Consider the following 27,219-nt stretch of genomic DNA (forward strand, 5'->3'; position numbering starts at 1 on the left):
TCAAGAAATCCATATGGTCAGAAATCACTACGTATTGGTTTTGTACAAACAAAAGGAGAGATAAATGTTCTCTCTCTATCTCTTTAGACCTGATAGTCTCATGTATTGTTTAGGCTGACCTCGGCTCTAGTCTAACTAATGATCTCTATTAAAGCTGGCCTGTTAACCAGGACAGTAATTATGTCGCATTTATCCGAGGGGCTGTTTGCCAGTCTTGGCAGGTTTGTCAAGCCACGCTCTCAGTATGGGAACTATAAAGGTAGACAGTTGATTGCGATAATTATAATGAGAACAATAGAGAGAATAACAAGAATTCTACTCATTAAAAATCAGCTATCATTTAAGAGCAGTTTGTTGAAATGGATATGTGGGGAGTTTTCAAACAATGCAAGGAATTTGAGGACAAATACAGTCAAAGAACAAAACGGTGTATTTTGTGTCAATAATTACCTGCTACTAAAATCTCCATCAAATTCCCCCGTAGATGTTACAACCCCATTTTAAAGACTCATTTTCAGAAAAAAATGTCTTAAATTGCTTATTAACCTACAGCCTGGGACCCCAGGTGTCAGATCTCCTCTGTTTCTGCTAATCAGGGGAAGTGCTATTTTTCAAAGCTTGAACTGAACAAAATTGGAGCTGTTGGAGAACTCTTAGGTTGGCATTATTCTCGTGTAATGAGTGTAAGAGAGCCCAATTATTCCACTTGCCATCAAAACAGAGGAAGATTAACTCTTCTCCACTTTGACACTCTCCAGCAGTACTATCTTTTTATAGATGTTCACACTCTTGATCTGTCTATGCCGCACTGATGTTATTCCTTTTTTTTCACAGCAACCGCTGCATGTGCGCATGTGTGTGCCAATGCTATGATTTTTTAGTGCACGATAACTTCATCAACAAGCTTGCCACCTGAACAAAAACACAAAGAGAATCCCGCAGCTCCTCGTGCAAAATGGCTACGACTTGTCATCTTTCTCTGGAGAGTGGCATTAAAATGCTAAATTAGAGATACAGCCACGCTGCGCATACGGTGGGGGAACCATTTTCACCCAAGCTTAGCTTGAATCCCGGTTAAGTGTTGGGTTTTGAAGCTTAAATTGTCCGACTGCAGAGGGATTTCACCACTTTGCTTTTGAAAAACATCTTGTAGATTAAATGGAAAGGCCACAGTTGGAGCCCTCTGAATAAATAAAAAGAGTCCAGCTCTATAGGATATCGCATTTTTTATCAGCCTGCACGAAATGGAATTGGCTGCTAATCAGGAGGAGCCAAATAACAAGAGATGAATAAAATGATTTGCCACTGCTCTGACACGAACACAAACTCACACAATCTGAATCTAAACAGACACACAGATATGCCAGGCTTCGAAAACCGCTGCGCGTGAGGAAAAATACATTTGATAAGAGCCAATTACCATGCTTTGTTTACGGTGCAAGCCAAATGATTTCAGCTTTTTATTTCAAGGAAGTCATGGTGGCAATAGTTTATGTTTGAAGCACAGAGGGGGTGATGCACTGAACCGTATGCTGTTGTTTTTTTTGTCCATGACCCCCTTGTCATCCTCCCCCCAAACCTGTTTGGGCCTAAAGACGGTCTAATACAAATTAAATTAAAGAAAGTCCGCACAGATAATCCTGGTGTGTTTCAGCTGCTGTGGCGGCGTGGGGTCAAGCCCGCAGCATCTGGCTCTCCTCGCCACAGCAAGCCCACAAGCTGCTCCGCTCTCTCTGGGAGCCGGAGCAGAGCAGCACCCCTACTGGCCCACTTAGGAGTGTGTGTGCCTGTACACATGTGGTCGGGCCCAGGATGTGGGAATGTAAAACAAGGGTGTGAGCCTGTCAGCTCTCATGTAAAGTGTGTTGCCTCTTATGTGGGTTTATTTGTTTGTACAGTGTTAAAGGAGTGTAGGAAAGGGTGTTAAATAAGTGTCGCGTTGCAGTGGGGAGGAGGTTTTGAAGCAAAATGCTAATTGAAAATCCAAAGTAATGCATGCTCGGATTAGCCCCATATCTGTCGGCAGTCCCTCGTGTAACGCAACGGTGTGAGGGGACGTTGTTGAGCAGTGGTGATAGCAGACTGTCAGCACCCTGATTAACATCTGCTCATCGGTCTACAGATGAGCCACTGATGTGTGGTGAGGTAAAGCGTCGCTCTCGATCCGATGCCGACAGCTGCTGAAAAAGGCCATTTCAAATATTAGAAGCAGATGTGTCCGGCGTGGCTAAATCTGAGCGCTAACTACTCTTACAGTATTGCATCATGAATTGTGCTGATTGGGTCAAGCTTGTTATGATTACAGTGGAGTTTTTATCCGTCCCATCTGTCCGTTAGGGCATCGCGGGACTATCCAGACACTACTACGTCTGTCGTCCAGCAGCGCATAGTAAAATGAAAAAGTGCAAAAGGGCATAAACTGCAACAGGAGGCGTTTAGATGAAAGGCATGGGTTGGTTTTTGGATCTTCTGTGTGTTTTGCCATAGTGGATTTTCTTACATTTGCTAGAAAAACATTGTAATAAATGTAGCCTTTTAGAAAGTTGAGTAATAATAAAAATACAAATACATTTGTGACCCTGGACCAGTTTTAAGTAGCACGGGTATATTTGTAGCAATAGATAAAAATACATTGTGTGGGTTAAAATTATTAATTTTTCTTTTACACCAAAAACCATTAGGATATTAAGTAAAGATCATGGTCCATTTAAATACTTTGTAAATTTCCTACTGTAAATGTCTGTAAAAACTGAAATGATGTATTAATCTCAGTTTAAAAAAATGACCCTTATGACTTGTTTTGTGGTCCTGGGTCACATTTACATTTAGATGAATATTGATGAGCCAAGTATTAGCAGATCAGCTTTTTTCAACTATATATGGACCCTTTTCATAGGACTGTGATGATGCATTTCAGTGATCATCATCATTATAAATCTTCGAAAGTTTTTTATGTTTTGATTTTTTTTTTTATTAAATGTATGCACATTTCTAATGCAGCATCTATGGGAGGGACGGTAATTTTGACATTGTTCTCTCTTCTAACTGCCATTATCAGTCTCTCTCATTTTTTTTCCTTTTGTTGAAAGTTGTGAAAACATATCGTGTTGTTTTTTGTTTGCTATTCAAGCAAATGGGAATGCAAAAAATATATTTGTGGTACTCTCCCATTCACTGCTTTCAACATTAACCCAACTATGATGACTTTCACTGCTGAGAAACCTTGAAATGTAAAAAAGGTCCATTTATATAGTCAAATTTTCAATGTTCTTTCAGGTTTCATTTTTTTTTAATAAATAAAAAGTGAGTCTTCATAAAAAAAAAATATTGTCAGCAGGCTTAGAGAAAATATATGAAACATTTAAATTATATAAAAAAAAGATATTTAAAAGGGTAAATTCACACAATTAAATTCTGTCAACATTTACTTCCCCTTATGTCATTCAAAACATTATTTCTCATCTGTGGAACATAAAAGAAGATGAATGAGGACTGAGACTCACAAAAGCATTTAAAGGGATAGTTTAATTAATTAAACTAGTATAGTATAATTAAGATATTTTTCTTGAAATCTGAGAGCTTTCTGACCCTGCATAGACAGCAATGCAACTAAAACATTCCCAGGGCCAGAAAGATAGTAAGAGCGTTGTTAAAATAGTAAATGTGACATCAGTGGTTCAACCGTAATGTTATGAAGCATGAGAATACTTTCTGGTCCTGGGAACGTTTCAGCTGCATTGCTCTCTGTGCAGGGTCAGAAAGCTCTCAGATTGAATCAAAAATACCTTAATTTGTGTTTTGAAGATAAACGAAGGTCTTTCGGGTTTGGAACAACATGAGGGTGAGTAATTAATGACAGAATTAAAATTTTTGGGTGAACTTACTTGAGTCTGTATTATCTGTATCAGCATTGCCTGAAAGCATTTAGCATGCAGTCTAACAGCTACACCGTAGCTCTGGAGCCTGGGATCTAAAGCCAAATATGCGGTAAACATTGTTTGTTTGAATAAGTGAGGAAGGTTGGAAGGATTAGTGAGAGATGATGAAGTTCCACCTGCACCCTACTGCGCCGCTTCCTGTTTGCACATTGCATCACATTGCATTTCCACGCACACCTTCTCATCTGTTAGGGATGTCAATAAGGAGATGTCAATAAGGAGGCTGGCTCAATTCATCTCAGAGAGGGGGGGAAGAGAGAGATGAAAAGACAAAGTGAGAAAGAGAAAGTGCACTTGAGGCAGAGACAGACAGGGAGTATATCCGGGGAGACTAAGAGTCTGTAATGAGTTGCTGCAAATTTCCATCCACTGGAAAAAAAAAAAAGAAAGCCTGGAAAGATGCCTTTGTGCCTTGTCATTGTGAAGAGAGGTGCCGCGCTTTCAGCGGGGGAGGCGAATGGGCTGAAAGTGAAGGGGGGAGGGTGGGACGGTCTGTTAGACATCTCAGTACGCTGACAGATATTTGGGAGAACATACCCCGAGATACTATGTCATTATTTTGGATCAAAGTGTCAGGTGGGTATATGATTTACACTCATAACAAAAGCAGCATCCAGAACGGATGAGTCGGCACTCCCTGCTGGAGCCCAGTACTGGATATTACACTGATGTAAAGGTGTTCACATCGCTCATCTCCTCTCGCGCCCGCCGAATGAGTCTCTGTGTGTATTAGTGAGTGTGTCTGTGTGGGAGAGAGAAACAGAAAGATGCATGACTATGGTGTAAAATGGCTCAATGGTGCTCATCCTGAGCTGTGAATATAACAGGCGAAGCACTCACTCTCTTCATGTTCAACAGTGCAGCTAGAGTCGTTTGGCAGCCATCTATCTTTCTTTCTATCTATGAGCAAACCTATAATTTTAAGAATGAGCAACAGTGCTTTTTAAGGATTTAAACTAAAAGCATACATGATACATTTATAATATTTATTATTAATTTGGGGTCAAGTACTCAGTAGGGATGCATTAAATTGATCAAAAGTGACAGATTAAGATTCTTTTACCTATTCATCACAGAATTTTCCACAAAAATATTAAGCAGATGTTTCTCAGTAAGAAAACAAAGACTCTACCTGAATAACCCGTGCGTGTCACATCCATTTATCTAAAAGCTAGCAAACCAGCACGGGTTTGTACATACTGCTATTATCTTGCATCAGGACTCTCTTTTTCCATCCCAGGTGAGGCCAGGTGGATATGAATGAAAGGAGTGAATGTCTTTTAGCCCAGGCATTTGAATTAGAATAACATCCCACAGGACTGACTTCTGCTAGTTGCGGCCATTTGAGTTTCATTAGTTTCTATGGCTAAATTGTTCTTTGAAAATGCAACGTGATAGTCAAGGCCCCCCACCCACGCACCTCCACAATCACACACACACACACACACACACACACACACACACACACACACACACACACACACACACACACACACACACACACACACACCTTCTCTTCTATTATGACCAGTCTGCTTCCTGTAAAACATCCAAGCAGATTGTGAAATCTATGAAACACACACACTGTGTGTCGAGAAGGATATTGTAATGTCGAAAGAGCTATTTTTAGTGGACAGAGTATCTGATCAATTCCCAAACACCACAGGCCAACAACAAACAACCCTGGTTTTCTTGTAAAAGAGAAATATCAAAGTACACACACAGATACATTCATAATACAGTAGATCAGAAAGGAGTGTCAACAATACATTACAATAGCACGACCTTGCCTTGAAGGAATGCAAATAGGCATGATAGTTAAGATTATTTAAGTCTTTTCATCATGCTAAAAGGCAGAGAGTTCTGACATGCGATGACCGTATAAATTATTAACATAGTTGCTATTAATGTATGCATAATTAATCAAACACACAAACTGAATGAAGCTTATAGCCCTTAGTATATGTTGATCTAGTCTTTTATAGGATCAAACAGAAGGGCATTTTCTTTCTCCCTTCTCGGTTAACAGTGCTGCTGTTGATCTGGGAAATACCCGTTCCTGCTTTTGTTGTTTATGAGAGCTTTGTGATTGTTTTCTTAAAGGAAATATATCTGCTGCAGTTCGCAGGAATGAATGAGGTAGGGAAGCATATTGTGTTTACTCATTTGTAACACACGGTTTCGTCCCCATGGAGCACTGCTTTAGTTAGTGGAATAATGCAAAGCCGGGTATTCAGATGTAACCGCAGGATGTCGACTTAAAAATTATCCCTTTACCTATATTCTATGCAGTTGTTTGTGCAAATACAAATCACTTTGGATCAACTGGGTACCAAAGTAATAAAAAAATAAAACAATGTATAGCCAGTTTAAAGCTCCAAAAGCGGTTACCGTTGGAAATGGTTCCCTTTCATAATAAGATGAATTTGCAACGGGCCAAATTGAGTTGAGTGTGAATTGACAGGTGATGAAGTGGAATGATCTCGAGGATATGGCAGCTTATTTGTCACATGGGCTCCCGTAGCGATTGATTCGTTATAATTTGTGTTTGTAGGTAGCCGGCCGCTATTAAACATCAACAAGTCCTCATATTCATCACGGCTCCTGCCGAAGAGGCAGAAATAGAAAACGTAATCTCATCCTGATGCCAGGGCGAGCCTGAGGCGCTCCTTCACCTCCCTTTATACCGTCGAGCCTCCCCTAGGGCTCACACGGTCTGGAAGGGGTGGGGTGGGGGGGAGAATCTATAATCTAGCAGATGGCAGAGGATCTATGGGAAATTCTATAATCAGCGGTTGGCAACCTAACACCGGGCTGAGGAGCACTGTGTTTCTCTGAGCTTGGGAAGGAAGGATAAATCCACTCCTACCAGGTGTGGAGATGAAGCCACGGTGGTCCGTTTGGAGCCGAGACGAGCGGCTCAGAGATGCCGTAGATCCACCAAAGAGATGGTGTGGTGAAAAGAGAAGGCTTTGAGAAAGTAGGAGGCAAGAAAACACTGACAATAAAAGTAAAGGAAGGCCCGCGTGTCGTGGAAAGAAGAAAGGCAGAATGCGTGATGTCTGTAAAGAGCGACTCCATGTTGAGATTGGCTTTCAATGTGCCGGCGGGTGTGAGACTCCCCTGCTCCATTCACGCAGTCAAACGGCACACACGCAATTTCTCTGCAGCCACACTGCAGCACTACATTTGTAGACATATAGACATCTCCTAAGCCTCCGTGGAAAATGCCACCCTTGCTACAGGCTCATTTCTGCTCCTATCACTAAGCCCTGCTCAACAAAGCCTGTCTTCAGATTTGCTTTTTTTTTTTAATGGGAAAATAGCTATGCACTACCTGCCTTTGCCTCATGATAACCTCTCCTCAGTAAGCTCCTTGTGGAAGGAGGTAAATAAACAACAGGACTCATTATGAGTACCGATTTCCTCCCAGCACTCTGGGGACTGTGTAAATAAGCCTTAAGATGACTGAAGAGTCAGCTTCCAAATAACGCCGAGCACCAAACCGCTATTAAAATGAGTAAATGGAACGGTTGTATTTTAATTGAGGTCTTTCATATTGCTTTTTTTTAGTTCATGTAATACATAATGCTGTTTTAAAACAATTTTATTTAGCCACAGCATTTGTATTCAGTGGAAGCGCAGTGAGAATGCTTTTCCGCCTCTGACTGTGACATATTAGGAGCATTTGAACTTTAGTAGAGTTGGGTAGAAGAAAAAGACGACTCGCTTGATCTTCAAGACACATTTTTTTTGTACCCAACCACTCCCTAAAATGAAAAAAGAAATGCTTCAAGCATTAATTTAACTGGTTTTGCATTCTAAAATGAGATTTAACAGGCATTTTATCTACGGTGGTGAAAACAAGGGTACAGTCTGATAATTATTAATCGCTGTGATAGCGTGCAGTTTGAATTACTGCGTGATTTGAATGTGTAAATGCAAGTATGGGCTGATGCATCGGTCTTAGAAGAGATAATACATAAATTGCAGCAGAGGTGTGACAAGTATGTTTTTTTCCATTCCTGTGCCACCTGAAGAACTCCTGCTCTGCTCGCTCGGTGCATCTGGCCCCCGTACAATGAATGCTCTCACATCCGGACTACGGAACCAATTGTCACGCTGAGAAGAAGGCAAATCAAATCTCACAGCGGCAACTAAACGAGGAGATTGCTTTTCCTCTCCGCTGGCTGAAGTTGGAGGAGTTCGGTGGGGAGGGTTGTTTGGGGTTAGAGGCTGCGGGTTAGAGAGAAAGAGAGTGAGAGAGGAAAAAATGAGGTTAGGGTCTCGTTTACCGCCCCCTTTCCATTACTTTCCTCTCCGGCCTTTCCGCCTACGTTCACAGAGCTCTTAGGGTGTGATCTAGCCCACCGGACCCTCAAGTATGTGGGAAGATACACAGCAATAATTAAGGGGATAAGGTGACGCCGGCCGCCAAACTGGGGCCGCTCGGATCATAACAACACATTGTAGAACCTGATTAAGTAGCCATTTGTGGCAGCTCGTCTGTAGTTTAAGCAGCCCTCATCTCCGAGCCTGAAACCCGACCTCTGTGAAAGAAATATTGATAGCCCTTATGATTTGATGGCGGTCAGCGGTGTAGGCATACAGTACATTACTTTACAGGAAGATTGCTGCTAATGCATGGAAGCTCTCTGGCATAAAGACCTCTAAGGGCCAGGGGCGCCTCTTAAATGCCCTCTGGCCATCAACCCGAATTAATGAAAAACACAAAAGAGCGTTGCGCAATACAACTGATACGGGTGAAGCTTACTAATTATGACGATCCATTAGTGTATCATCACCACACATCAATAGATGCTTTTGTTGTGGAATAATGGCACTTATCTATCACATTCTTCAAAGAACGTGTTGATATCTGCTCGAATACGGTACCGAAGCGCGCTTCGTAATCTCCAGCAGTGAGATGTCTCTGTGGAACAGCAGCTGCATTTGCATAACTGAAGCTATTACTCCAATTAGCCCACTCTGATATAAGCAGAGAGATCAAAATGTCAACAGAAGGCAATCTGCTGAGATGACTGAGCCTGCATCATCGATAGTGACTCTTCTCGTAAAAGGGTCAGCGATCCGCGCAGCATAACTGCGTTTGAACAGGGCTCTCATTTGTTTTAAGTGTCGTGACCGAGGAGAGCACACGATACACGAGAAGGACAGCCTGGAATCTCGCTCTCCCAGCAGAGCTCCGAATAGCGCCGCTCAGAAGCAATTATGGGTCGGCCACACGGAGGCAGATCATTTGGAAATTTGTATACTGTCTTTTTTAATGAAGCTTTCCCCTTGTTACTCAGTCCATTGCTGTTCATTAGTCTTTTTGTGGACGAGCGTGGAGATGGAAAGGCTCTGTAATGAGTTCTCACAGGGACTAAAGTAGAGCACAGGTGGCATAAAAAACAAAATTCTCTGCATACATATATATATTTATACACCTGCCCTGTTAGAGTACTGAAATAATTGCTCATGCCCATTACTTTGATATTAATGGAGTTGAGCTGGACAGGAACAAAGAGGCAAATAACTACCTTGTGAGCTCCAACGAGAACAAACAAGAGTATGTTCCAAATTGAGGTCTGCTAATATAATGTTAATTAAAATGGCTTTTTACAAATTATCTCCTTGATTACTATGACTTAAGGTTTAATTAGAGCCACAGCAAACACCCACACAGGCAGAAACATACACACACACACACAAAAGAGAGTGCTAACCTTCAGTGGGTCCAGATTTCACCAGTCCAAAAATCTCAATTAGACGCCTGGTCAGCCGTCACTTGTAATTAAAATATTATCATGCATGAAGGTAATTAGCGAGTGCGGAGGTGAAGCGGTACGCGGCAGCTTACTGACTGGTGATGGAAGAAGGTCTAAGGTGGACAGCGATGTGCATTACCACACTGTAAAACAATAAAGAATTAGTGAAAACTCTAAAAATATGAAATTCAATCCATTCTGAAATTAATTCCACTAGCATGTCACTTTCAAGTGTTTACGGTTGTTGACACGCACATCTTGCACTGTAGGGCTCCCTCAGCCACTGTTGATATACACAGATGAAGGAAATGTGCATGTATTTGGGATCATAGATCTTTATGCAGAGTTTTTCCATCTGTGATTATGAGAGCTTGTATCTGTCTCCCAGCAGCTAGTCTGGATGTCCCTGGCTGGCGGCATAATCATTGGTCGTGTTGCACTGTCTGCATTAACCTTCTTATCGTCTGGGTGACTGCTGTTGTCAGGGGGGCTGATGGCTGGACGTACCCCTGGAAGGAAGCCATTGACTTCTATTTCTATCTTGATTTAGAATCAGCTGAATTTGAAGCTGTGAGAGGAGGCAGGTTTCTCCTCATGGAAAAAAACCTGCATTTTGAATCTAACTAGCCAGTTAGATTAACAATTACAATTGCAAAACAGCAAGTATTTCACTAAATGAACATAAGGAAGATTTGTGACCCTGGACCACAAAACCAGTCTATTTTTTGAGATTGAGATTTATAATATTAAGAAAACCACCTTCAAAATTGTCAAAATGAATGTCCTAGCAATGGATATTACTAATCAAAAATTATGTTTTAATATATTTATGGCAGGAAATTTACAAAATATCTTCAATTAACATGATCTCTACTTAATATCCTAATGATTTTAGGTCATTTTGACCCATTTTGATCATTATATGCACAAACAGAACTATAGTCATTAACATCAATTATTATTTACATATTTGTTTACGAAATATTGATCTGACTCAGTGGAAATTAATAGAACTTACCGACGTTTAAACTATTTTCTTAAGAACTTATCTTAACGCTCTCATTCCTGCAAGTCACAAGACAAAGAGGATTGCGAAATTAGTCATGCTGTTTATAAAATTGAATGGCCAAATATAAAGTCTTTGCATAATTCATGATTTTGCTTAATTCCATAACACTCGCAATAACACCACAAATATTCTGCAAATACTTCATACATCACCCAGCTCTACTGTGTACTTCTAGTCATTTATTCAAAAAGTGCTGCTTTCCAGAAGACTCTGAAGTCTCTTTTTCAATGTGGGTCAAAGAGTCATCATATGCAGATCATTAAGGCTTTTCATCTGCATTTGCGAAGTTAAAAAATCCCCTGGCATGCTCTTAATTTCCTTCCTCCGTTTATTTATTTCTTTGATATGTTCATATTAGCATCCTCAAAAGTAATGTAAGGAAAAGCAGCACTCAACGAGAGGAAACTTTCTTCTCTAACCCCCAACCCCTCCTTCTACTATTCCCCTATCTGGCTTAATGACATTTTGAAGAGCGTGGTCTGACTAGGGATGGTTTTGTGGGTGGGGGGAGGCTGGAGGAGTGACGACAGGAGCAGACTCACTGCAGCAGAACAGGCCACATGTGCTTAGAAAGAGAATGGGAGAGTTTGCCTTTGAAAGCCCAGGCAGCTAACTAGAGTCTTTGTGTAAAATAACATTTCTATTGAAAGGCAATTACTGGTGACATTATTTTGGTTGCTGCATAATTAAATTCATTTTTGTTCTCTCTCTCTCTTTCTTTTTCTCTCCCTCTCTCTCCCTTTAATTCTGTCTCTTTCCCCCAGACGGAGAATTATTCCATTGACTCCAGTTATGTAAACAGCAGAGCACACCTAATTAAAAGGTATGTCTTTATAATGCAATCAGATTAACTTATCTTACTTGTTTTGATGCATTCTTAAAGCGGCCAGATCATACCTTTTTAAAGTATTAAATGTTGTTTTGTTGCTGCTTACCATTAAAAAAACACCATATTTTCATGCGTATAGGAAATACAGTTTATGTACTATATATTTTGCTTTATCTCATCTTGATTGGACAGACTAAGTTTTAGATGTTTTAGGTTTCTCATGTTGGATATTTCAGAATGAGATATTTTTGCATATTAGTTTCAATGGAAGGACAAATTATATGTGACCCTGGACCACAAAACCAGTCATAAGTGTCAATTTTTTGAAATTGGGATTTATACATAATCTGAAAGCTGAATAAATAAGCCATTGATGTATGGTTTGTTAGGATAGGACAATATTTGGTCAAGATACAACTACTTCTGAGGGTTCAAAAAAATCATAATATTGAGAAAATCACCTCTAAAGCTGTCCAAATTAAGTTCTTAGCAATGTATATTACTAATAAAAAAAATAAAGTTTTGATATATTAACAGTAGGAAATTTACAAAACCATCTTCATGGAACATGATCTTTATTTAATATCCTAATGATTTTTGGCATAAAAGAAAAATCGATCATTTTGACCCATACAATGTATTTTTGGCTATTGCTACAAATATATCTGTGCTACTTAAGACTGCTATTGTGGTCCAAGGTCACATATGGAAGCCCATTTCTGCCACTGAAAAAAAGGTAAAAAAATAGTTTTTTCTCAGAATTGTGAGTTTATATCTGTTAGTTCTGACTTTATGACTCCCAGTTGCGAGTTTGTATCTCACAATTTCTATATCTTACAAAAAAGATGTAAACTCACAATTGTGAGAGAAAAAATTCTGAATTGAGAAATAAAAGTGTTTTTTTTTTTTTTAAATTAAGTAACAGAAATGGGCTTCTATACTTTTAAATTGACATTAGTCAAAAAAAAAAAAAAAAAAAAAAGTTTTTGGCTCATAAACCGTCTTAGGGTTTGGCCACATACTGTAGGCAAGATATTAATACTTAACATGTTTATAAATGGCCAGTGTTAAGCTTTAATAATTCAGTATCATAAGTGATTAAGCACATCCTCTTCGAGTAGTTCTCTTTTCTTCCCCAATATGAATAATTCCATCAAATCCCCGCAAAAACGTGTATACATATTACATGTTAGAGAATATTAAAGCTGTAGCCCAGAGCGGAGGCTTGGGCGGTTAAGCTACATCCATGTATATGTTAATCAGATAGCTAAATCTACAAGAATTTAAATCCCGGAATTCCAGAGGATTCTTCCTCAGTACACACAAGGAGGGCTTTGTAAGGCCACGGAGATAAGGAAAAGGTAACCTTATTTTGCATTGTGGAAGAAAGGAGCAGGGACAATAGATCCTTTGTACTGGCAGGACTTGGCCAGCATTCCTCAGTCCACCTAAAAGGAGGCTATTGACTGACATGGAGCATTGGCATGCAGACATCCCTAATGAAGGTCCTCGGGCGCCTAGGGCCTGGCTGCATCGGATGTGCACCGGGACCGTAATGCCTTTTTTACCTGAAGCAAAAAACATTCCAGTTTACCTCAGTACTGCATTTTTCAAACCAATTACAGCAATTTTATCTTCTGAAAAAAGCATTGCCTATGTTTATATAAACAAAGAGTATTCAAGTGTCGGCTGCTTGGCTCTGCGACACTACAAAGAAATCCCCTCCGGAGCCTGTGGGCGAACAGACTGGGACAGGTGCAATTAGACTGATAAAATCAGAGGCTGCACTACCACCATTGCAGTGACATTGCTAGAATCCTTCTCTCTCTCTCTCCCTCCTTAGAAGCGGCTACAGAGATGCTTTTGTCTATGTATGTCAGTGTGTGTATTTGTACGCATGCGTTTCTGATCCTCGCTGTTGCTTCAGAGGCAGAATGTGTTCCACTGGGCTAACTATCAAATTAAGGGAAATCAGGCTTGTGCACTGCAGCTGTCAATTGGCAGCTTTTTCCCTCCTCTCGCTCTTTTATGTCAGTGAACGAGGGCAAAGAGGGAAAGCACAGTTTGCTTAAATTATTACACCTCTGCTTTAAAACCTGTGACCAAAATAAGTTCTCCTTAATTAGACAAAGTGACCTGAAAACCCACAAATATCAAATATTTGTAGCTTTTTGTTGAAATTTAAAAGTCTTTCTCTTCCAGGAAAGTGAACCATAAATATTGATAGCTCATCTTGTATGCAGTGGTGTAATACAATATGTCTGTGCTGTTTTGTTTTTTTTAAAGATGCCACAATTTACATAGAAATATTTATACTTTTTTTTAAAGAGACTCTTTTTTGTTCACCCAAAAGTGAACAATTTACTCACCCTCATGTCATTCCAAAAGGTGAATTACATGGAATTTTTGTTCCAGAGTTCCGAAAAGATTGAAAATATCATAAAAATAGCAGAAAACTGCTGAATATTTTTTTGATGCCATTAGATGTCACTATATAAAAATCAGAAAATAAAAAATATTCACCTCTGCTGTTGGTCTCAAATCAAATCTGTGACCATGGACCACAAAACCAGTCATAAGGGCCATTATTTTTTACATTATGTAAAAGCTGAATAAATATGCTTTCCATTGATGTATAGTTTGTTAGGATAGGACAATATTTGGCCAACTATTTGAAAATCTGGAATCTGAAGGTGCAAAAAAATCTCAATTTTGAGAAAATCACCTTTAAAGTTGTCCAAATGAAGTTCTTAGCAATGCATACTAATTCAAAATTATGTTTTGATACATTTACGGTAGGAAATTTACAAAATATCTTTACTTAATATTCTAATGATTTTTGGCATAAAATAAAATTTGATAATTTTGACCCATACAATGTATTGCTGGCTATTGCTACAAATATACCCATGCTACTTATGACTGGTTTTGTGGTCCGGGGTCACATATGTCAGCACTGGTATTAATTACATTTTCATCACATTATATATAATATGACTTAAACTTAAAGCCATCAAGTCATATGGACCATTTTAAATACATTTTGACCATTTTGGACCTTAACAGCCTTAGTCAATTTATTTTTCATTATAGAGCAGCCAGGACATTTTTTAATATTTGCATATATGACAAAGCCATTAAAGAGTCTTGAGTGCATTGTCTGAAAGTTTTCATTTTTGGGTGAACTACCCCTTCAAAGCCCCTACAATCAACAGCTATACAAGATGTTTTTCTGACATAGTCTATATAAAATCTAGAAACTTTGACACAGCAACACATAAGAGCTCTGCACAGCCATAGACCAGTCACCCCTGATCCTTTTACCCCACCATATCAGAAAGTGAGAAAAGTCTCCTCTTTTCAGCTTTACCATCTGTGCGGCTAAGAGCTAAATAAAGGGTAGCACTGGGTGAAGAGACTGAAAGTATGATGAAACCAAAGTTGACAGTTAAATAAAACTTTCTTTCTCTCTCTCTCTCTCGTCTTTTCTACTTCACCTGGCTATAGCACGTCAACATTCAAGGACATGGAGGGAAACAGTCTGAAGGACAGTGGCCACGAGGAGAGCGACCAAACCGACAGCGAACATGACGTTCAGAGAGGGCACTACGCCGACACAGCTGTCAACGACGTGCTGAATATGACCGCACCCCCCAACAACTCGCAGCTAGCTGACCAAGGTAAGACGGAAAGGTCTTGACTAGCTGAAAACATCCCGAAAAAAGTATCAAGCCGTAGCTTCGCAGGCAGAGTCGGCCTTGAGGCGCTTTGCTAATGCACAGGCAGCACTTCTCTCTTCTTGGCGTGTCTTTGATACGAGCCCGGGAACATTATTGACGGATGTGAGCCACGTCTACAGTCGACTGCAACACTTCAGATCCAGACCTAAATGGCAGCAATTAGGCTGACAAAGGTTGAAGGTGGAAATCTACATATCACGCAGTCTCCTCATGCATAATTCACGCGGATCATTTAGCAGGGAATTAATGTTGATGTTTCTTTTTTTTCGACTGCCGTTAAAGACATCCGGTATGTTGGCAGGAGTCAGCAGGAGGTCATGTTCACTCTCAGCTACTGCCACTCAATGCGACAAAGTTACAGAGCGACGAGTGGCAGCGCCACAGAGAATCAAAGCGCGGAGAAGACCAAAAGAGGGCTCCGAATGGTTTTATTGCACCGATTGTTTTGTGTTGTCATGCTCAATCAGCCTTTGATCTATGTAATTTAGAACAATGGAACACCTCCAGCGGCCGCTAATAGTCAATAGCGAGAACTCTATTCTTGTTGGACGGAAATTAGTCAACCAATTTTCTGAATTACAATGAGAGCTTGACATTTGCTGAATAGAAAGAGAGCAGAATAAAGAGCATTTCTGAAGGAGGCGAGGTCATTAAAATCGGCAGGACGGTCTCTCAGATTGCAGTTTAAAGAACGTGAGGCATTGTGGGTTGCCTGCGATGTGCAAAATCAAGCCTGACTGCGTCTGACTCATAGTACTGCTTACAGATCTCAGTGTATTGCTCGGGGAAGGAGAGCCTAATAGGAAAGCCAAGGAAGAGAAAAGACTGAGTTAACAGCTATAAAATAATTTAGCCTGTTCTTCCTCATTGTGTTTTTTTTTCCCCTCTGTAAAGCAGGAGCTTGAATTATGTAGAATTGGCAGGTGAACCAATTAAGATCTCATTTGGTCCAGATCGTGCGTTCTATGGCTAATTCCAGCAGGCTAATTAACCAGTTTGCTCTCCAGATGAATTGCAAGACGTATGGCTACCTGGCAACCGGAGAGGATGAAACTTCCTCCCATTTACATTTTATATGTAAATGCGTCAGATGCCTCAGCAGATTTGTTTGAGCGTCGTTAGGCTTGCCGTGTTGTCTAAGCTATGGAAGCGGCCGAGAGGAATTACAAGCCTCTGGCTTTCTGTGATGGAGATCTTTCTGCATTTCTTCCACTGCCAACTTCCTGTCAGCGTATAATGAACAATGATTAGCGAGTCTCATGACTACAGTTTAAGCTGTTGTAGACGTCTCTCTGTAAGAGAAATGCATATATAGGACTCATAAAATGCACTCTGACAAAGCCTCTAGCTCGGCACTTACATAATTGGACACAATTAGAAAAATGTACACAGAGAATGTTACAAGTAGATGAAGCCTTTCCAGGTCAGCCATTTTATCATTAGCAAAGCTCTTATCTGCTCATGAGCAAGCAAACATTGAAAATAAAGGATAGCAGATAAGCAAAATGAGCAAGCACTTCAACGTCGCTGTCATCGGTTTTAACCAAAGCCATTAGACGGTGACAAGTATCAGATACTAATGTCATTTTGAGGCATGTCTTCTAACGTATTATTATGCAGCAACTACAGGCCCTTTGTCCCCAATGAAATGCAGAGAAGTGGACATACAGCTCTCATTTGAGTGCTTTAAATGTCTTTAGCCACAGCCTGTTTATAAATATCAAATGAAATATAGAAATATAATGGAATTCATTCTCAATTACAGAAAAATCCTAGCTATGTTCTTGACCTACTGGTAGCTATGAGGTTGTTAATCAATGGTATATGCTTCTGTTGAAATCATCAGCCTACATTATTACATTATCTCCTACATTATCTTACAGTTTACATTGTTGTGATTCATTTTGTAACTGCTTGGTTTTGATCACGGCTTATAATGTTGTTGAAAAGCAGGTGGGCGCTGTTGCACTTTATTACGCCGTTAAAGTTGCTTGCTGACTCACTGACAGAATTGGCCTAAAACACAAAACCCAGAGAATTTCAAACCGAGGGTGAGACTGCTTTAGAAACCTCAGGTTGACTTTTTACTGAAAATTCTGACAGATCCTTGAGTGTTTCGCAACCTTATTTTGCTGCGTACAAAGTACTAGAGTTTGGTGTTTGGTGCAATAAATTTAGACCATCACAGAATCACTGAAAACCAATGTGAGGCAGAATTCCCAGCTAGGAAATAGACACATTCATTCAACAGGACATGGAGGAATATAGCGGTTGTAGTGGGAATACCTCTGATCTACGCTTGTACTGTTCTAGTACAGTGAAACAAGTTTAAACTGCAATTGCCAAAGGACATAAACAGAGAGTCTGGTTATAAAGACTCTTCTTTGTTTCTCCGTTTTGCTTTTGTTTTCATGTTTTTTTTTCTCACCCTCATTCTTCCTGGAAACAAACAGAGGCAGGAAGTTGAGGGATAGCAAGCTCCCTCCTGTCTCATTCCCCAGGCTCCCGAGCAGTGTAAATGTTTATGATTCACGCAGCTCTTTGAAAAGGTAACGTTTGCACCAGGGACCCAGTGTTACCTCCGATTTAAAATGGCTCCTCCCCAATTTCTCTTTCCATTGTGAGATGGAGTGTGAGAACGGGGGGGAAAAGCCCTCTTAGGACTCTAGTCTCTTAATACACAATACACAAACACTTCCTTAGGGGTGCTTCCTTCATAGCCTTTTATTCTATTACCAGGATCTGTCTATTTCCTGCAGTCTGTGCTCCTTTTCTTTTAAGAATACGGCAATTTATTGTGGCGTCTATGGCACGAAACATCACACTTATTGGGCGATGGCATGTCCTTGACAGGAAATCGTGGGAGGCTGTGCTAATGCTACTGTAGGAGGGCTGTGGTGGTCAAGAGCCAAGACTAATGATTGCATTAGGGCAGAATTACCTACAGTGCTCAGCGAAACGGTGATGAATGGGTTACAATAGACGTCACTGCCTGAACCCTTCCCTTGGTGTTTAAAGCCTCCCTGCTTTGAATTATACATCAGTTTACTAGCAAAAGACTCTTGAGGATGACGGCACCTGATATAAGTAGCATAAACATGAAAAATACTTGTGAGTTTACTTTCCAAGAGCATTTCTAGGCCCAAACGAATCTCTGAATCTCAAGGACCGATCGTTGATTTTGTTTGTTCTAGGCTAGAGGTCTGGTTGAAGGCTATTTGTAGAGTTCCCAGTCCCACCAGACAAAATGACAGTCACCATTAAGCTCTTCTTCTCCTCTCTCTTTTTTTCCCAACCCCTGAGGAGATTGAGGAGCTTTGGCAGCTCAATTTGCAGCTGCTGAGTTCCAGCATGTTCCACTCAGAGTGTCCCCGACCCCGGGAGTCTTTTATTCATCAATTCCTCTGTCCCCATGGGCTTGTATCTCCTCCCATGCCCCGGGATTTCACACTCCCTCCACCACCCAGTGCCCCATCAGTAGACTCCGGCTTCTAATTGATTTTGATGAAATTGATAAAAGAGTTTCCCTTTTTGTCTCCATCACCCCCCATGGACCCCCCCACCCATCACAAACCCCTCCCCCTCAGTCACCCTCCCCGTCTCTCCAACCCGCTACAGGCAAGATCTGTATACGTGCACGTACTTCTCAACTTCCCAGACAGTTTTCCTCACATTAAAAGAATTGACAAGTATAAATAACAGTTTTTGCTCTGCAGTCTCACCCTAAACTTTTAGGTGAACAATTTTTTTTTTTTTTTTTTTGTGCGTGGGGGTCTCTGATCGCCTAATGCAAATGCTGACAGATGTCAAAATGAAGACAGGAACAGAGAAAGACAGAGAGAGGACTCAGAGAAAGGTAAGCAGGGTGCAGAGAGCAGGAGAAATGATGTCTTTGACAGTTTGGTGCGGTTTTCTCTCGACTCTGAACTGAACTGCAGCCTCAAGGGTGCATCATGACAGCTGACTTCCCCTAAAAAACTAATATTAACATTTGACTGAATCAGACATTAAAGGCTCACTGAATTCCTGCCTGTTACGAGGCTTGTAGTTTATTTAAAAATTTATATTATTAGATTTTTTTTTTTTACTTTTAATTACATTTGTGTGGCTATTGGTGGAACTAAGAATGAAAAAGTCATAAAACATTAATAACAAAATCCACACTTTTTTGCCTTTAAGGGGCTAAGTGCAAAAATGAAAATTCTGGCATTGATTACTCATCCTCATGTCATTCCAAACCTGTAAGAATTTCATTGATCTTTGGAACACAAATTGAGAAATTTCTGATATAATCTGAAAGCTTTCTGACCTTAAATAGAAAGCAGCGCAACTGACACATTCAAGGCCCAGAAAGGTAGTAAGGACATTGTTAAAATAGTCCATGTGACATCAGCGGTTAAACCATAATTTTATGAAGCTACGAGAATACATTTTGTGCGCAAAGAAAACAAAAATAATGACTTTATTCAGCAGTTTCTTTTTTCTGCGTCAGTAATAAAATGTTTCAGCTGTACTGCTGTCTATGCACGGTCAGTAAAGTGTCTTATTTGATCAAAAATATCTAAATTTGGGATCAGAAGTGATAATTAAACAATTTCAGTAAAAACATTGTTGAAAATCATGACAAAATTAACTGTATTAATAAATAAATTAAGTAAGAAAAATCTAGAAAGAATACTATAATCGAATCTTAAATTTAAATGTAAATAAAATTAACTGAATTAAATATTTGGTTTATTTTCCATTTATTTTCGATGACTTCAATTAAAAGACTAAGACTTTAAAAAAAATGAACACAGGCTGTGTATGATGCATTCTTGTGTTACAAAACAAGCTAACACAGAATGTGTTTTTGGCCAGGTCCATCTATGTGTAAAACAGACTAGCGATTAAAAAAATAGCACTGACAGAATGGCTGTGTGAACGCCTCCTTAAACGTGCTGTTATTTTCCTGCGTCCTAGCATTTTTCTCTCTATAAAGTGTCAGAGTATTACTGCAAGGTGTTGGAGCTTAGCTCCGCGGTGGTTACCTTCACAACATTGTGCAAAAATGAGGAAATTAATCGTGTTTTTATTCAGAGCTTTCACGCTGTACTCTGGCAGGTAGGCCTTGAGGTTGTTCTCTTTGAAGGTGTGCCTTCCTCTCAAAAATATGAAAACATCTCATACAATCACAGAACTCTGAATAGCACTGCTCTGCCTTGAACCCCCAGTCTCCAAAACCCTTCTTCTGAATGCTCGGAATAGGGTTTAATCAGCTCAAGAGGGGGCTTCTTATCTTTCTGCACTTGTTATGGGTAGCTTATTGAACATATCAGAGGGGGAAAAAAGGAGCGGTTCATTATTTCTAGGGCTGGCAATGAGGCTGATGTATCTCATTGCGAACCCTCGGTTGACAGCTCATTTTCCAGACAATCCTGGCTTTGATTCACGGAAAGTGAGAAAGAGAGCGGGACGGTGAGGAAGAGAGGGCTCAGGATTCCATTGCTTATTCAGGGCCGACGCTTGTGGCTGTGTGTTAATAATCTCCTCAGAAAACAGGCTGAATCCCAATTGTTTGTTGAACACGTATGTAACTGGGTGCAATTCTGCACAGATAGGAATGCTGGGAGATTGGCCTCGTGCTCAACACAGAGGAGAAGATTAAGGTAAGGTAATGTGCTGTTTGATAGTCACGGTGAGAAAGAACCGCTGCTCTTCAATCTCAAGTCAATTTGGGAGACTGAAAGGAAGGAGAAATGAAAAAGCGTGCATCTAAGGGTTAATGAGAGAAAGAGATCGTAAAAAAGGAAGAGCTTTGAGTGAGGGTTTTAGTCGGATAGACGGCTGGGTCAGCTGAAACGCGGCGCCACGCCGTCTGCCGTGTGCCAAATTGCGCTATGCTGATTGATCTGTGTTTTTGGAGAGTTGTCTTTAACTACCCTGGATTTCTTGCCCATCCACCTTTCATCCTCATGTCCATCTGCTCCGTACCCTCTCGCCCCTTTCTGACTCGTGGCCCTCATCCAAACCCACATTACTTTCTCCCTTCCGTGCAGTCATGAAAATCCACAGGTAACAAAGCCCAGGGGCAAAAAGTCCTCTAGGGCACAGAAGGTAAAATGAACCTAACTACATTGCATCCCCAGCTATGCTCTAACCGGAACGTAACTAATAGTGAGGTGAGACAAAGTCCATCCCAGTGGAGGGTTCTTGTACCCTCTCCATGCGTAATGGGCTCATTGTAACAACTGCTACTGGGGAGCCCAGGTCTCCAAGTAAGCATTTCTTGTATCCCACCCCAGATTCTTATACCCAGGTGGGGTAGAACAGGGCTTAACAATTAGGATGGTCCGCTAGCCAGTGCAAGGCATTTCTTTCAGACAAGTGCTGCTTTTCCGCTAAGTTTACATTCATTATTCTTTTCTACATCTATATTCATCTTTATGCCTTGCAAACGTAAACATTTGGTTTTCTGAGATTTATTCTGCACTGTTGTTAGAAATTCTGCTATGGAAGCCCTTTATCAGAACATGAGAAAAAAAATAGCTTTGGTAAGTCAAAATCATGAGATACAAAGTCAGTTATGACAAATTATAATTATGCCATAAGAAAACTGACAAAAAGTCATAATTATGACAAAAATTTGACTTGGACTTTGTCAATCAATTAATTGCATCCAAAAATAAATGTTTTTGTTTATATAAAATATATATACACTACCATTCAAAGGTTTGGGATCAGTAAGATTTTTAATGTTTTTTAAAGTTTCTCATGCTTATTAATGCTGTGTTCATTTGATCAAAAATACAGAAAAAAAGTAATATTGTGAAATATTATTACGGTTATTGCGAAATTTTATTTTTATCTGTAATTAAAGTTGAATTTTCAGAATCATTGCTCCAGTCCTCAGTGTCACATGATTGTATTCTGAATAAATGCTGTTCTTTTTAAATTGTTATTCCTCAAAGAATCCTGACAAAAAAAAAAAAAAAAAAAAAAAAAAAAAAAAACACAGGTTCCAAAATATATTTGGCAGCAAAACTGTTTCCAACATTGATAATTCTAATAATAAATCAGCATATTAGAATGCTTTCTGAAGGATCACGTGACACTGGAGTAACAGCTTTTTTTAAAATAAATGTAGCCTTGATGAGCATAAGAGACTTCTTTAAAAAAAAATCTTACTTACATAAAAATTTTTCAAATCTTACTGATCACAAATTTTTGAGGGGTAGTGTTTGTGTATTGTTTTTTAATTATTTATATTTATTTACATATTTATTATTTATATTAAATATACACACATATTATGTAAACAAAAAAAATAAAAGTATACACACATATATTATGTAAACAATGTATTTTGGATGTGGTTAATCGCTTAACAGCACTAAATTTACGTCATAATTTAGACTTGTCACAATTTTGTCACAATTTGGACTTTTTGTCTCATAATTGACTTTTTATGCCATAATCATTTATGATTTATCAAAGCATGCTTTTTTTCTGACATGGTAGAAATGGCCTTTAATCTTCTGCTGATATGTCACCAAGACAAAATATTATCTATAACTGGGTAGTTCCAAAAATCACCAATAAGAATTTGTTAAAACTGCTAACCAATCAGTAATGTTTTGTATCTTATCATATAAGTTATATTACACTGCATGCATTTCCAATGCATTTCAATATATGTGACCCTGGACCACAAAACCAGTCATAAGGTTAAATTTGACAAAACTGAGATGTATACATCATATGAAAGCGCAATAAATAAGCTTTCTATTGATGTATAGTTTGTTAGGATAGGACAATATTTGGCCGAGATACATCTATTTGAAAATCTGGAATCTGAGGGTGCAAAAAAATCTAAATACTGAGAAAATCACCTTTAAATTTGTCCAAATTAAGTTCTTAACAATGCATATTACTAATCAAAAATTACATTTTGATATATTTATAGTATGAATTTTACAAAAAATCTTCATGGAACATGATCTTTACTTAATTTCCTAATGATTTTTGGCATAAAAGAAAAATCAATAATTTTGACCCATACAATGTATTTTTGGCTATTGCTACAAATATACCCCAGCGACTTAAGACTGGTTTTGTGGTCCAGGGTCACATATATGTATTTCCCCCCCCCAAAATTTCATTTGTAAAAGGAAAAATTAAATATATATTTAAAAAGCTTTTTTTTCTTCTTTTCTTTAAAATTAAAAACCGATCATTCTTTTTGGGAGGGTCAGTGAAAATTTTGGCAAAGCCAGCAGGGGGAAAAAATCCTTATTTTTGAGCCTGTAGGGGTTACATAAATTGCAGATCACACACCGAGAATTAGGAAATTCATCAAATCAAGAAAAATCTCATCAGTGCCGATGCCGAGCTAAACCAGACCCTCATCCTCACAGTAGCTCTGTTTGACGGGATTGGATTGGAATGTGTGGCGAGTGCTGCCAAAAAGTGAGCTGCGATCGGTGGGCAGGCGGTTTAATAGATGGTAGGATGAGATCCCTGCTGGCACGAAGCCCACAGCACCCACAGCAAACCCCACTCAACTCCATTAACTCCCATTAGAATAGCTCAGCTCGCTTCACTAAAACTCAACATTCCCGATCCACGCTTACAGACAAAACTACATGCGTGTCCACCGAAATGCGTGCTGATTAAAAAAGCGGACCGCACTCACAAAACACACCCACGCTTATACAAACACCATAATCTGTTGCACACCTTATTTACTTTAGCAAATGTCAATTGTGTATTGCATTTTGTTTCTTGGACCGCCGGGGTTCAAGGAAAGATTACGAATAAACTCAGCGTTGAAGGAAGGGGGAAAAAAAAAATCAGCTGTCTTCTGACAAGTACATTGTACCCGGCAGTTTTCTGTCCGGAATACAAAGAGACATTTATCACTGCAGCTGGGTAGAAAAGAGAGAGGAGGGTGTGAGTGAATGAGAGAGAGAGAGAGGGGAAAAAAAAGGAGAAAAAGAAAATACAAGGGAGAACCGGCTGCTCTGTCACTGCGGCAGTGCGAGAATTTCTCTTTTAACCTCCTTTATAATAACGCAGCATGCATCTGAGTGCATAGAAACTCTCCCCCATTCCCGTTCCCTGTTATATTTCTGGATTTGTCTTCATGCAGCCCATTACGGCATTCCATTTCTGCCGTATTACGACTCATCCTGAATCGTAACAGTACAATGACGCCTCCTGCTCGTAATTACAGCCATTACGAAAAGGTTAAAACCCTGGGCAGCTGGCCTTTCTCTATCCTGCCACTCTGATGTATATTCATTTGCCCTGGTGTAAACATGAAATGATGGGCTGAAATGCATACGCACACGTATCATCAAACAGGCAATGACTGACAGAGTTCACAGGCCTTCATCTCCCCGCTCCTTCATCCTTCTGTCCTCACTGGATCCTCCCTCAGCCCATTGCAGATGATCTCAGTGGGTTAAAATTCAGTTTAGCTTCCTCCTGCATAGAAATGATTTCAGCCGGGCAGATTATCAGCTATTGATGAAAGATTAAAGACAGGAACTGGTGAGCGAGATCAGTTACAGTCACAAACCCTGGGAGCCTCCCCACCTTGCCCAAAGGCTTCATCTCTGTATAAAGTCATTTTCACAACGCGGAAAACCTCAGCAAACCTTTTTACGTGCAAATACCCTCCCTTTTTTTCTCTCAAAGCGGTCAGCTCTCCCCAGAGCTTAAGCAGCCGTTTTCCTCAGAGGAAAAAAGACAGTGCGGTGTGCATTCTGAGTGTGCCACTGCAACAGACTTTGTTTTTCACCATGCCAGTCTGTTTTCAAGGCTTTCAAAAAGTGGAGATTGAACTCAATCACTCTATCCTCTGGGTAGCCAATTAACCTTCATGGTTTTAGGGCCCTTGCCCCCAACCCCTTAAAAAGGAGGATAAAAACTAATGGGGGAGGCTGGCTGTTAAGTTTAATGGGAGCCAAGGAGGCCTCAAAATGGGTTTTTTAATGATGCTCCCCTGCTCTCGTGCACTATCCATTAAAGAGTAGGCTGCAATGGGCTGCTGCACTGCGAGACTGGAGATCAACACAATCAAACGGGCTAAACATCGCAGCAGGGGCTCCGACCCTTTTTGTCTTCCCATGTTAAAGGATAATATGCAATCTTGCTCATTATTTCTGTCACAAAAGTTCTAAAAAGACAGCCTAATAGGTCTACATCCAAATCGGAGCTGTCACTTGCATGATTCGCATTCCTGATAGACGTCTCATTTAATCTCTGGCCTTTATAGGATCATTAGCTTCCATGTCGAGCTCCTCTCGTAGGCTTCGCTCCTGATCCTGAAGACTGCTTCCCTGTTGTGAAATACAGTAAGAGCAGTAATATTGTGAAATATGAGTAAGGTTTAGTTTTCTATTTTAGTAGATTTCAAAATTTATGATGCAAAGCTGAAATCTCAGTCTTAATTGTCATGTTGTTTAGAAATTATTCTAATATGCTGATTTGATGCTCATGAAACAATTATTATTATTATCAATGTTGTAAACATTAAAGAGATGGTTCACCCAAAAAATTAAAATTCTGTCTATAAGTTGTTTATCTCTCTTAGTTCATCGTCTGTACATTCTGGTTCAAATAAGTAAGGCTGGGCAAAAAATTGCAAGTCATCCTCTCAAAATCAAAATCTTCAGTCATGTTTACAAAGACTTCTTCTGCATGTAAACATGGTGCAGGGCATCCGAGGTTCTGCTTCAGAAGCTTCATAAAATAACAGTTGAACCCCTGATGTCACATGAACTATTTTAACTACACTGCTGCTCAAAAGTTTGGGATCGGTAAGATTTTTTTATGTTTTTGTAGGCTGTATCAGCCTTTACTTCCGTTTTCAGTGACATGATTCTTAAAAAAATCATTCTAGCATGCTGATTAATTATTGTTATTATCAATGTTGGAAACAGTTGTGCTGCTTAATATTTTTTTGGAACCTGTGATTATTTTTTCAGGATTCTTGATGAATAAAAGGTTAAAAAGAAAAACATTTATTCAAAATATAAATCTTTTCTAACAATATAAGTCTTTGCTATCATTTTTAATTAATGTAACACATCCTTGGTGGATAAAATTATTCATTTCTTTCAAAAAAAGAAATAATACAAATTTACTAACCCTAAAACTTTTAGATGGTAGCTTATATTGTTACAAAAGATTTCTATTTTAAATAAATGCAGCACATGTTTTCAACATTGATAATCAATCAGCATATCAGAATGTTTTCTGAAGATTGGAGTAATGATGCTGAACATTTAACTTTGTATCACAGGAATAAATTACATTTTAAAATATGTCCTCAAAAAAGTCATCAAACCAAGGGCTTTTTATATTTTTCCACAAGATTTTTGAGTGCCTTGGTTTGATGAGTTTTTTGAGGACATGAATCCCGTAACCAAAGAGCACCGATTTATTATATAAGATTTCGGACCCCAGCAGCATATATTGGATTTACATTTGAAAATATATTCACATAGAAAACAGTTATTTTAAATTGAAATAATATTTTACAGTATTACAGTTTTCTGTATTTTTGATTAAATAAATTCAGCCTTGATGAGCACAAGTATCTTTAAAAAAAACATTAAAATCATACTGATCCTAAACTTTTGAACGTGCCAGTTGCGTTGCTGTTTATGCAGGATCAGAAAGCTCTTGGATTTCATCAGAAATATCTTAATTTGTGTTACGATGATGAACGAAGATCTTACGTCATGAAAGTGACTAATTAATGACAGAATTTTAATTTTTGAGTGAACTATCCCTTTAATATTTTTGAGGAAACCTTGATCATTTGTTTCAGAATCAATCAATCAAAAATAAGGAATTGAAAAAGGCAAAGTTAGTTCTGCTA

At 39.3% G+C, this 27,219-nt stretch overlaps 1 protein-coding gene across 4 annotated transcripts in view; it reads left to right on the forward strand.

The window, feature by feature from the left end:
• pcdh19 (protocadherin 19) overlaps positions 1-27,219 on the forward strand; it is a 60,293-nt gene that overhangs the window by 18,376 nt on the left and 14,698 nt on the right. For all 4 annotated transcript variants that reach the window (XM_073820886.1, XM_073820888.1, XM_073820887.1 and 1 more), the window contains exons 3-4: positions 11,543-11,601; positions 15,115-15,287. In XM_073820886.1, the coding sequence (XP_073676987.1) occupies positions 11,543-11,601; positions 15,115-15,287 (232 nt within the window). The remainder of the gene's footprint in view (positions 1-11,542; positions 11,602-15,114; positions 15,288-27,219) is intronic.

The sequence above is a fragment of the Garra rufa genome, chromosome 16, assembly GCF_049309525.1.
Source record: "Garra rufa chromosome 16, GarRuf1.0, whole genome shotgun sequence".
Lineage (NCBI taxonomy): Eukaryota > Metazoa > Chordata > Actinopteri > Cypriniformes > Cyprinidae > Garra > Garra rufa.